The sequence below is a fragment of the Terrapene carolina genome, unplaced genomic scaffold (genome assembly GCF_002925995.2).
Source record: "Terrapene carolina triunguis isolate 2854851 unplaced genomic scaffold, T_m_triunguis-2.0 Scaffold88, whole genome shotgun sequence".
In the NCBI taxonomy this organism is placed as follows: domain Eukaryota; kingdom Metazoa; phylum Chordata; order Testudines; family Emydidae; genus Terrapene; species Terrapene triunguis.
Window position 1 is genome coordinate 34,401,840 of NW_020664439.1, and position 12,257 is coordinate 34,414,096.

The 12,257-nt window shown below is 40.3% G+C and overlaps 1 protein-coding gene across 1 annotated transcript in view; it reads left to right on the forward strand.

Annotated features, from left to right (window-relative positions):
- LOC112103668 (multiple epidermal growth factor-like domains protein 6) overlaps positions 1-12,257 on the forward strand; it is a 262,481-nt gene that overhangs the window by 230,935 nt on the left and 19,289 nt on the right. Inside the window, exons 25-29 of the mRNA XM_026650034.1 lie at positions 2,594-2,722; positions 8,618-8,746; positions 8,834-8,962; positions 10,040-10,168; positions 11,080-11,208. Coding sequence (XP_026505819.1) covers positions 2,594-2,722; positions 8,618-8,746; positions 8,834-8,962; positions 10,040-10,168; positions 11,080-11,208 — 645 coding nt within the window. The remainder of the gene's footprint in view (positions 1-2,593; positions 2,723-8,617; positions 8,747-8,833; positions 8,963-10,039; positions 10,169-11,079; positions 11,209-12,257) is intronic.

Consider the following 12,257-nt stretch of genomic DNA (forward strand, 5'->3'; position numbering starts at 1 on the left):
CGCCTCTGTCAGGGACGGCATTTCGGGGGCGGGACCTTCCGCCGCCTAGGGCAGCAAAAAAGCTGGCGGCGCTGCTGCCAGTTCCCTGAGGAGTGAAGTGGCTGATTCAACTGAGGGATCTTTCAGGTTTCTTTCTAGAAGTTGCTAATATCAGTAACTCAAGGGTTGATTAATCCTGCCTTCTGCCCATAAGCAGTGTGGTAGGGGGAAAGGCCATGGGAAGCTTCTGCCCACACAGCTCTGTACAAGCAGAATGGCAGGATCCCTCCTACAGCCCAGGACACTTTGAGTGCATTGCTGGTGAGTGCACCTGCACGGCTTCCACAAAGGATGTGGGATGGTTAGCTAGGCACGTCCAATCAGCTCTAGTGCACATGCTGCCATCAACAGCAAGCACTACATAGTGCTTCGGGCCGGAGGAGCAATAAGCAAATTGTTAAGCTATCCTGCTCTGAATCTACAAGCTGGCTTTTGCACTGGGTGTGCAGCCAGCTCCATTCTACCCCCAGGTACTGGTGAGATATTGTCCACCTGTAAATCTTTTTAAACAATGGCACCTATAGAAGAGGAAGAACATTCTAAGATTTGGATCCATTGTACTGTTTGTCCTACTGCTCCGAACAGTATAATTCAAGCCTTGCAGAGAGTACCCTGACCCCTGCTCTGCTGGGGGCATTCACACATGCCTCTTTGCCTTTGTTCTGTGTTGCGTATTTGTGCTGGCATTTCCTGGAATCTGCCAGCTCTCACAGCTGGAGTAGCAGCATTTGTTTTCAAGTAATGAGATGTGCAGGAGGATGCTGAAAAATAATTCTGGCATCATGGGATTTTAATTGATTTTTACCTAGCCACCTAATGTAGTTTATAAACTAGTATCTTTACACTCCTCATCAAAAAAAGAGGAAGAAGAATTCAATTCACTCTGCTCCATCAGTAGAGAAACCTGCAAACATAGCTTGATAATTTCCCTTGCTGGTTCAGTCTTCCAACATTGTAAATCCTCTGCTAAGCAGTATGCTCCAAAGATGAACCAAGAAGGCCTGTATACTCCTAACAAGAGACAGGAATGTTTAATTTTCCTCACCAAGAGTACCTGCTTTTGTTTTGGAATTTCTAAATCCCATCTGTCTCCTAGTAGGCATAACAAGAGATTTGCATGCACGTGATGTAAACTTCTGGTAAGATACACTCTCAGGGTTAATCTACACTAAATCAGGGGACCTAGTAACACCCTTTTACAGCATAATTCTGATTTGTATTGTGGACACCCAATTTAAATCTGTCCCTATAATCAAGGTAAAGCTCATTCAGATGGTCTGAGTCTTTAATTTGGTGATGCAGATAGGCCCCATCCAAAATATAGAGTTTAACAACGTTGTAACCGGGTCCCTGGGCTTGGCTACAGTAGTGATACAGATGGGATCTAACTGATTTAAAAATAAATATGTTCAAAAGAAACTACAAGTGAAATGTCATCCATGTAAATCACACTGGGACACTGAAAAGCCTCAGACAAGAAGCTACGGGTTATGAATAGGCCAAATGCGTCAACCACATTCACAACTGAAGTGGGGAAAATTCCATTCTTCCGTTCTCTCTCTCACGGATGAGTCTTTCATGCAATACTAAATCTTGATCCCCAAAAGGGCTAGGGATTTTGATGAAAGGTCAAAGCGTGGGTGCAGTCCTATGGGGTCTATGTGCCAAAGTTAACGGGAGCAAAGGACACATGGCATTTCACAGGATCAGACCCTTTTATTTTCTCTTGGGAAGAATGCCAATGGTGTTTGTTATCTCTGGGGAAACAAGTGTGACAGCATAGAATTAAAGCCTCCATTAAGACAAAAAGACAACAACTATCTTATTCTTTTATCTTGGCCATCTATAAGGACATTCCTGCGTTTCTTCCTTAAAATACCTTGAGTGATACTCTAGAAAGCAAAGTGACAATATACTCCATGTACTGCCATTTAAAGACAAAGAAAGCCATGACAATGAAGACAACAGAAATCTTGTAATGCCATTTTGTCCATGGGAGGCAACACCAGTAGAGGACAAAATGGAGCTGAAGCATGGATATTCTTGTGAGATACAGGGTTAAGTTTTCACCTGGGAGCCAGCTGCTTACCCAATGTGATAAAATTATCACTGCTTTCTGAGCAAAGAATAAGGCTTTGGGTGAGCTAAAGCATCGAACTGTGAAAAATGAACAATGAAAACAATGAAGTTGTCAGTTCTCTTACCAGGCTGCAAATAAATAACCAGCCTGTCAAGCTGGCTGTTCTCCTGGACCATTAGTTTAAGACAAAGACATTCCAAGGTACAGGAGAATGACAGATGATATATCACCCAAGTGATCTGAGTCTTTGATAAAAATCTGTTCAGAATGCGTTGATACGTATTTTTAAGCCCACATTATTTAGTGTCAGGCCTGGTTAATATATGAACTTATGCATCTGTATGATATGAGCAGTGTTTCATAAGAAGCCAATTTCTTACTGATTTCCCTTGAATTGGGTTATGTCTGAATTTTGCTCTGTATGATGCCTCCTTTGATGTGTTGTAATTGCACTTTATGGTCCTCTCTTTGCAGCCTGCCAGGGTGACAGTTATGGGGAAGGCTGCAGTCATGCTTGTAATTGTCACAATGGAGCGCGCTGTGATCATGTAACTGGGATGTGTATTTGCGCAGCAGGATGGAGAGGAGCTACCTGCCAGCAAGGTGCAGTGAGAACTTACCGGTAACTTCTGTTGCAAGAAGATGACAGAAGGAGAAAACAAAACTTCTTACTCAGGGATTTTTATTAGTATTTCAATTGCCAGCTTTGTACTTTACTTTATCAAATGGCTTTTGATCAAAAGAAGATGAAATAGAAATATTGTCCCAACCCACTGGCTGATGTCTGCAAAGTTGGCCAGGGACTTAGCCACACAAACCCCCATTTGTGGAAGTTCTGTATGTTTTTTGCAGAACATCTTAAAGTTAATTTTCAGTATAGGTATTCAGTGTATCCTGCCTTAAGCAAAGGGACAGACAAATATTGGTCTTTTAGAAACTGATTTATGCTTATAGCAATTCATACAGGTGATTACTGAATAAAGGTGGTCTTTGGTACAGGCTTTACTGTATGATAATTAAACATATGTACAAATGGGCCACACAATCTGTAAAAAATAATGTTCTAATTGAGGGACAGAACCATTTTAAGTTCAGGGCATCCTATATCTACTAATAGGTGTAGGCAGCTAGGAGAAGTCTGCACATACATGGTACAGTATTATTATTTATTATTTATATTATCATAGTATTTAGGCCTGGACCAGGACCCCATTGTCTAAGGTACCATACAAGCACAAAACAGTAGATGCTGAAACCAGGAGTACAAAGTGAAGGATACAGTAGAGAGTTCCAGGGAATAGCTGATTTGGCTAAGAGGGATAAAATGTCCCAGGATGTAGTAAGACAGAAAACCTGCCATCTTTGAAAATTAAAATGAAATAAAAAATAATCCAGGCAACATCAAATATTTATCCAATTTACCCCCTTTGGACCTATTTCAATTTAAAAACGGAAGGTTTGGATTGTCTAGATAAGTGATCCGGAACCAGCAATGTAGCCTGTGCTCTCATCCCAATGTAGCAGTTATTTTCCTACAAATCGCTAGTTTGTGGTTGCTCCTTACACAATAAGCTAAATCTAGGATTGAATGTCATCACTGGGAGCTTTGCCATTCACTTTGGAATTGCTAATTGAACAAATCTGCAGCAAAATGGTCGCTATTTGTATTTTAGGGAAATCTGAAAGCACCTTTTAAAATCTAAGGACAAAAGGACTTTCCACATGCTTATGATTTCCGTGGGAGAGGGGAATATAGACACACAAGTCTTTCCCTCATACTGACGGGTACAATATTGGCTGAAATGTGAAGTTTCTCTTAAGGAAATAGCCTCAAATACTGGAGGGGTTTTGGTTGTTTTTATTTTGTTTTAATTAACTGTAAATCAACCACTTTTTCAGTGAGAAGGACCCTAAATCAAACTACTTATTTTCAGACACAAACAGTTCCTTTCTATTACGATGCATTGTGGATTCTTCTGTGTGTTTGGTTTCTCTGATAATTTGATCATCTGGGGAAGGCAGGGGGAGGGAAGGGACTGTTGAGTAAGTGTCCTCCTCTAGTGACTGGTCCATTTGGTGGCCTAGAACCTACTACTGCTAGCAATTTATGGAGTTATCACTTGAGCACTTAAAGCACAAGCCTCTGCCTTTTGAGCTAAAGTTCCCAAGTTCTAATACCAGTACCCATAGTGGGGAATTCATTATATGAACTGCTTTAAATTAAAAAATAGGCAAGCTTTAAAATATCATCAGCCTGCTGTGGATAGAAAGATGTAATAATTATAAAATTGTGTATCGTACAAAGTAACCATTAAAAAGTGGAACCGGTACATAGCCTCCTTCTTGTTGAGAAAGCTGTGAAGAATCAAGTTCTTGCTATCATAGGTGAGGATGGGAAAAACTAGAGATCATTGTTTCGGGATACAATTAAGCACTTTATTCACTTATCATTAAACAAAATTCATTGTAAACCCTTTGATTGCTGTCCTCAAAATGGCCTGTGGCTAAGACACTATATTAATAAACTTCAGCTATTACTAAATTTCAACTATTGCTGTCCACTGTGTCCTGAAGGGGCCTGATTCTGCTCCCAAACCAGTTTTACATTTCACTGGTTACAACGGAGTTACTCCTGATTTACTCCAGTGTAAATCAGAGGGGAGTCAGGCTGTGTAGGTCAAATCCAAACCTGACTTACATCACTTGCACAATCAGTCAGATTGTTGTAAGACAAGGTAGAGTTAGGTTCTATGTATTTAACTTGCACTATCCTACTTAGAATCCATTGCTTTCCTGTACCGTAAATAGTTTGCTTGCTTTAGGTTGTTAGCTGTTTTGTATTCTGAATGTTGCACAAAATTCCTAATTGAACATTTACAATTTACATTGTAGGGGGAAGGAATGTAGGGTATTATAACTGCCAACATTAGTAAAATTTCTGTACAGATATAGTTCATATAGACATGGCTTCTTATTGTTGTAGTTTGTGTGCATTTTTAATAAGAGTTTTCTGCTAGTGAGGAGGATGAAAGTCTCATGGAAGGAGGACATCCAACTGGAGCAGAGGGAAATGATCCCATAGTTGGGACCCTCCTTCCAGATGATGTTGTGGTATCCTCTCACACTGAGGATACCTCTCTGGGGGAGGGAACTCCAGTTATTAGGAAGAGACAGGTAATAGTTATGGGTGATTCGATCATTAGAAACATAGATATCTGGGTTTGCGGTGACTTGTCTGCCTGGTGCGAAGGTTGCGGATCTCTCGAGACATCTAGATAGACTTATGTGTAGTGCTGGGGAGGAGCCAGTGGTCGTGGCACATGTAGGTACCAATGACATAGGGAAGGATTGAAGAGAGGTCCTGGAGGCCAAATTTATGCTGCTAGGTAAGAGACTGAAGTCCAGGACCTCCATGGTAGCATTCTCTGAAATGCTTCCAGTTCCAGGCGCAGGGCCAGTTAGACAGGCAGAACTGCAGGATCTCAATGTGTGGATGAGATGATGGTGTAGGGAGGAGGGGTTTAGATTTATTAAGAACTGGGGAAACCTTTGGGAAAGGGGGAGCCTATACAGGAAGGATGGGCTCCACCTAAACCAAAATGGAACTAGATTGCTGTCACTTAAAATTAAAAAGGAGCAGTGGGAAAGCCGACAGGTCTGGAGGAGCATGTGGTTTGGACAGACACATCCCTTAGGGGAGGATCTATTAATGGGGATTCTCTATGTCCTGGTAAGGAGGAGAGGATGGAAGATAATAAAATACATGTAGGACCTGATGAGAAACAGTCAAATGAAAAAAAGTCCCATTCAGTTACATCATGTAATGGCAGACAGCTAAAAAGTGACAAGTTTTTAAAGTGCTTATATACCAGTGCTAGAAGTCTAAATAATAAGATGGGTGAACTAGAGTGCCTCGCATTAAATGAAGATATTGATATAATAGGCATCACAGAAACTTGGAGGAATGAGGACAATCAATGGGACACAGTATACCAGGGTACAAAATATATCGGAAGGACAAAACAGGTCCTGCTAGTGGGGGAGTGGCACTATATGTGAAAGAAAGCGTAAAATCAAATGAAGTAAAAATCTTAAATGAATCAAACTGTACATTGGAATCTCTATGGATAGTAGTTCCGTGTATGAATAATAAGAATATAGCAGTAGGGATATATTACTGACTACCAGACCAGGATGGTGATAGTGACTGTGAAATGCTCAGAGAGATTAGAGAGACTATTAAAATAAAAAACTCAATAATAATGGAGGAACTCAACTATCCCCATATTGACTGGGAACATGTCACCTCAGGATGGGATGCAGAGATAAAGTTTCTTGATGCCTTAAATGACTGCTTCTTGGAGCAGCTAGTCCTGGAACCCACAAGGGGAGAGGCAATTCTTGATTTAGTCCTAAGTGGAGCACAGGATCTGGTCCAAGGGGTGAATATAGCTGGACTGCTTGGTAATAGTGACCATAATACAATTCAATTTAACATCCCTGTGGCGGGGAAAACATCACAGCAGCCCAACACTGTAGCATTTAATTTCAGAAAGGGGAACTACACAAAAATGAGGAGGCTAGTTAAACAGAAATTAAAAGGTACAGTGCCAAAAGTGAAATCTCTGCAAGCTGCATGGAAACTTTTTAAAGATGCCATAATAGAGGCTCAACTTAAATGTATACCCCAAATTAAAAAACATAGTAAGAGAACAAAAAAAGAGCCACCAGGGCTCAACAACAAAGTAAAAGAAGCAGTGAGAGGCAAAACGGCATCCTTTAAAAAGTGGAAGTTAAATCCTAGTGAGGAAAATAGAAAGGAGCATAAACTCTGGCAAATGAAGTATAAAAATATAATTAGGAAGGCCAAAAAATAAATGTGAAGAACAGATAGCCAAAGACTCAAAAAGTAATAGCAAAAAAATTTTTTAAGTACATCAGAAGCAGGAAGCCACATAGATGAACATAATGTGTTAGGGGAAAGTCAACATAGTTTTTGTAAAGGGAAATCATGCCTCACCAATATATATATATATATTGTACTTAGGTTTTCAGAAAACCTTGACAAGGTCCCTCACCAAAGGTTCTTAAGCAAAATAAGCTGAGAAGGTCCTCTCATCGATTGGTGACTGGTTAAAAGATAGGAAACAAAAGATAGGAATAAATGGTCAGTTTTCAGAATGAAGAAAGGTAAATAGTGGTGTCCCCCACGGGTCTGTACTGGGCCCAGTCCTATTCAACATATTCATAAATGATCTGGAAAAAGGGGTAAACAGTGAGGTGGCAAAATTTGCAGATGATACAAAACTACTCAAGATAGTTAAGTCCCAAGCAGACTGCGAAGAGCTACAAAAAGCTTTCTCTCAAAACTGGGTGACTGGGCAACAAAATGGCAGATGAAATTCAATGTTGATAAATGCAAAGTAATGTACATTGGAAAGCATCATCCCCATTGTACATATAAAATGATGGGGTCTAAATTAGCTGTTACCACTCAAGAAAGAGATCTTGGAGTCATTGTGGATAGTTCTCTGAAAACATCCACTCAATGTGCAGCGGCAGTCAAAAAAGCAAATAGAATGTTGGGAATCATTAAGAAAAGGATAGATAATAAGACAGAAAATATCATACTGCCTCTATAAATCCATGGTACGCCCACATCTTGTGTGTGCAGATGTGGTCATCCCATCTCAAAAAAGATATATTGGAACTGGAAAAGGTTCAGAAAAAGGCTACAAAAATTATTAGGGGCATGGAACGGCTTCTGTATGAGGAGAGATTAATAAGACTGGGACTTTTCAGCTTGGAAAAGAGATGACTAAGGGGGATATGTTTATCAAATCATGACTGGTGTGGAGAAAGTAAATAAGGAAGTGTTATTTACTCCTCATAGCATAAGAACTAGGGTCACCAAATGAAATTAATAGGCAGCAGGTTTGAAACAAAGAAAAGGAAGTATTTCTTCACACAACGCACCGTCAACCTGTGGAACTATCAAATTTCTCCAAATTAAGAGAAATAAATTGTGTTCTGGCCATCCTTGTTAAGATAGTAACCACTATATATGGTAGTTTAATTACTACTTATTCGCCAATTGCCTGAAATGAAATTGTAGCCTTTTTGATCTAGTTAAACACTTGCATTAAATGTCAAAGCTTCCTTGTGAAATAACATGTATCAAATGGAACTCTTTGCCAGAGGATGTTGTGAAGCCCAAGACTATAACAGGGTTCAAAAAAGAACTAGATAAATTCATGGAGGATAGGTCTATTAACGGCTATTAGCCAGGATGGGCAGGGATGGTGTCTCTAGCCTCTGTTTGCCAGAAGCTGGGAATGGGCAACAGGAAATGGATCACTTGATGATTACTGTCCTGTTCATTCCCTCTGGGACACCTGGCATTGGCCACTGCCAGAAGAGAGGATACTGGGCTAGATGGACTTTTGGTCTGACCCAATATGGCAATTCTTACGTTCTTATGTTAAATTTTGTTTACAGCCTGTCCTTCTGGTTTATATGGCATGAACTGTTTACAGCACTGCATCTGTCGCAATCAGGCGGTGTGTGATCATGTAACTGGACAATGCATTTGTCCCAAAGGCTGGACTGGTATAGCCTGTGAACTTGGTGAGTTCCGTCATGTTCTCCATTTGCTTTGGCTGGACCTTTCATTCACTTATGATTCGGATAAAATTCTGCCCTGTTTGATTTCAGAGTGTGAGGATGGGAAGTATGGAGAGAGCTGTGAGGAGAACTGTAGCTGTGGTAATGGTGGAATTTCTGACCGACATTCAGGGAAATGCAACTGCCACCCAGGATGGATCGGGGACCAGTGCAATGTTGGTAGGAAGGCTAATTTCTTTTATTTGACTGATTGTAAAGCTCGATTCTATAATAAGCATCTTATTAATTAATGTTGCCTGTATTCTTATTAATCATTTTATAGCTGTGGCTGCCCATTTCAACTCTCAAGGGTCTCTCTTTCACTTGCATTGACTCCCCTGTCTGGAACTTTAGCTCTTTCTCCCTCCGCGACATTGAGTCACTTTCTGTCCTTCAATTTGATCTTAATACTTTTCATTCTGCAGAGCACTAGAGCTAGCTAGTGGTTAGAAAGGAAGGCTGGTGCAGTGGTTAGGGTGCTAGCTTGGGATTGGGAGATCTGGGTTCAATTCCCTGTTCTGCCACCGATTCCCTGTATGACCTTGGGCAAGTCACTTAATCTCTCTGCTCCAAAAAAAAATGGGGCACTTTCCTATTTCACAGGGGTGATATGACAAGAAATATATTAAAGCCTGCGAGGTACTCAGATACTATAATAATGGGGGCCATATAAGTCCCTTAGAAAGACAGAATTTAGGACTAAGTATCCAGAAACTTGGGATCTATTTCAAGTTCTGCCACTAACTTGCTTTATGATCTTGGGCAAGTCACAAGTGGACTGTTTTTTTCTAGAAGTGCTGAGAATCCCCAAGTTTCATTTGTTAGTGGGAATCAGGAATCTTTGAAATTCTGACCTTTCACTTCCTCATGCCTCAGTTTCCCATTAGCAACCTTATAAAGTCCTTTGAGATGATAGGCACAACTTACTATCATTATTAACAGAGTATGTTGTTGTTCACTGTATAGTGTACTGCCATCACTATAAAATCCATTGTGATCTGTAGGATTCCAGATTACTGCCACTTTGCAAACTTTCCTGTGCATGATCATTAGCATTCTGGACTGAATATAACCATTTCAAATATGCTAAATATACTCTCTTCAGATTATAAATTCAGTGCCTGTATCATCTATTCATCATCCCAAGCTGTCCAAGAAGATAAATATTGGCTTATTTGTCAGTGTCTGATGGCTTTCACATCAGCTTTCTGTAGACCAGAAGGAACCATTATTCTGCTTATCTAATTTTCCTCTCAGCCTGTCCCTCTGGATTCTTTGGAGAGCAGTGTGAGGGACGGTGTGACTGTGAGCACAGCTCTTCCTGCCACCATCAGAGTGGAGTGTGTCACTGTGAAAAAGGATGGCGAGGAAAACGATGTGACAAACGTGAGTTTCTGCTGAGAGTACAACCAAGACATCTACATAGTACTGTGTCTGCTCCATTAAAGCCCTGATCCTGCAATAACATCATTAAGCCCTGGCATGATCTCACTGAAATCAATGGGAGTTGAGGGCACTCAGCACTTCACAGAATTAAGCCTTAAGAAGTACTTTTTGGTAGACTGTGGTAGTTTTCTCCTTCTCCACAGGTCAAACTGGAGTTGCCCATTAGCAGATTGTCTTCATGATGATGATCAACATTGTGTCCCTTCAATTTCTTTCATGTCAATTGCTGTCAGTCTCTAGACCTTTCACACCCGTACCTTTCATGACACATGCAGTTTTTCATTAAAATAAAAATAAAATTTTAAATGTCACATTGAAGAATTTCTCTAGTGTCCCCAGAAAAGAGAAAATGACAAAATTCTGACACCAGGTGCTATAAAGCCCAAGATTTTATCTTGCAAAAGCAAGAAGTATTCAAAGTATAATTAAGACCCGACTTGGTGACTTTATATTTTTATTTGTCGTTCTTTATGACAACGTGACACGAAGTTTTCTTCTGTGCAGCATAATGAGGTACTCATTAAAGGGAAAGATCATGCGTGAAATCCTGGCCCCCTTGAAGTCAATGGGATTCTTGTAATTGATTTCAAAGGGCCAGAATTTCACTGATTGTGACTCGGAATTCATCTCCTACCTCTGGAACTAATGTAACATTTGAACAACAGAAATAAACAGGCATTAATGTTCTCCCGGGGAGGTAGTCTTCTTGGAAGCACCGGTATTCTTCATATATATTTGCTGGTTAGAGCATGAAATCATGGACTTCCATTGCAGTCAAGGGCCGAACGTGGCCTTTAGATTCTAAGCCCTTCTGCAATCTGTTCTAATGAAAATTGGTTTGGTTATTCCAGCTTGCTTGCCTGGCTACTATGGCAATTACTGCACCAAGCGTTGCAACTGCCCTTTGGGTACGCCTTGTTACCATGTGAATGGAGAGTGTGGCTGCCCTCAAGGATTCACTGGCTATGGCTGTGAAAAAAGTAAGTTGTTCTAAAAGCATGTGACTAATTGCCCCTTGAAAAAAAACTACAGGGGATTGATTCATTTATTAAATAACTGAACAGCTGATTTAATCAACCTCTGAAGGAGTAAGGACTGCTAGAACACTGCATTAATAAAAGTGGACTAGAGCTTGAAAGCTGAATATAGATTTTCTGCTTGCAGATTGCAAGAGCAAGCAGGGGGACAAAATTCAGCAAAGCTGGCACAGGGAAGTGTCCAGTCCACCTGAGGATTCTGTCCCTCCAGAGGGCAGGCAGTATTCCCACCTCTGCCTTCCATTGGTGTTCTGTGGGAGAACAGCTTCTGTTCTTGGCTGCCGGAGCACCAGAAAATTATATTTTTATTATCATCATTATTTATTCTTGTCAGTGGCAAGAACCACATCCATTCTGGGGTTATCTTTAAAAACAAACTAGATTTACTTTGTGCTCCAAGCTCTATGATTCCTATTTTGCTTTTCCTTAATGCAAAATTTCAGAAACCTATCTGAATGTAAATTTTACTATTAAAAAGATCTGATTATTGAAATTTTAATGAGCTCCCGATCTGATCTGTAAGACTGTAAGCTTTTGGGGCAGGGACTGCCCGTTTCTTGTGTGTGTATACAGTTTGTGGCACAATGGGATGTTAACCCCTATCAGTGGCATTAGGTGCTAAGTAATAAAAATAATGATAAATAACTATAACAACCACCACAGCTATATTCAAGTTGCTTTTGCTGTACCAATTTATATCACCTGAGAATTTGGCCTGATATTTCTACGAAGGTGCTCAGATAGTGTGGTGCACACCAATATAAGAACCTAGATCTAAACAGTCAGAAAAATGTAGGCAGCATGGCTGACAAGTGACAAAATGCAACATGTACAAACGTTTGTGCTAAAGCAACCTTGAAAGTTTAAACTATTTACACAAGGGAAAATGTCTTTATCCATACATGTGGTCCCTCATGAGTTATACTGTTATTTTAGTCGATTTTACCTGACATCACACTATGATTTTCTTTAGTGACAAGAAAATTGCAGCT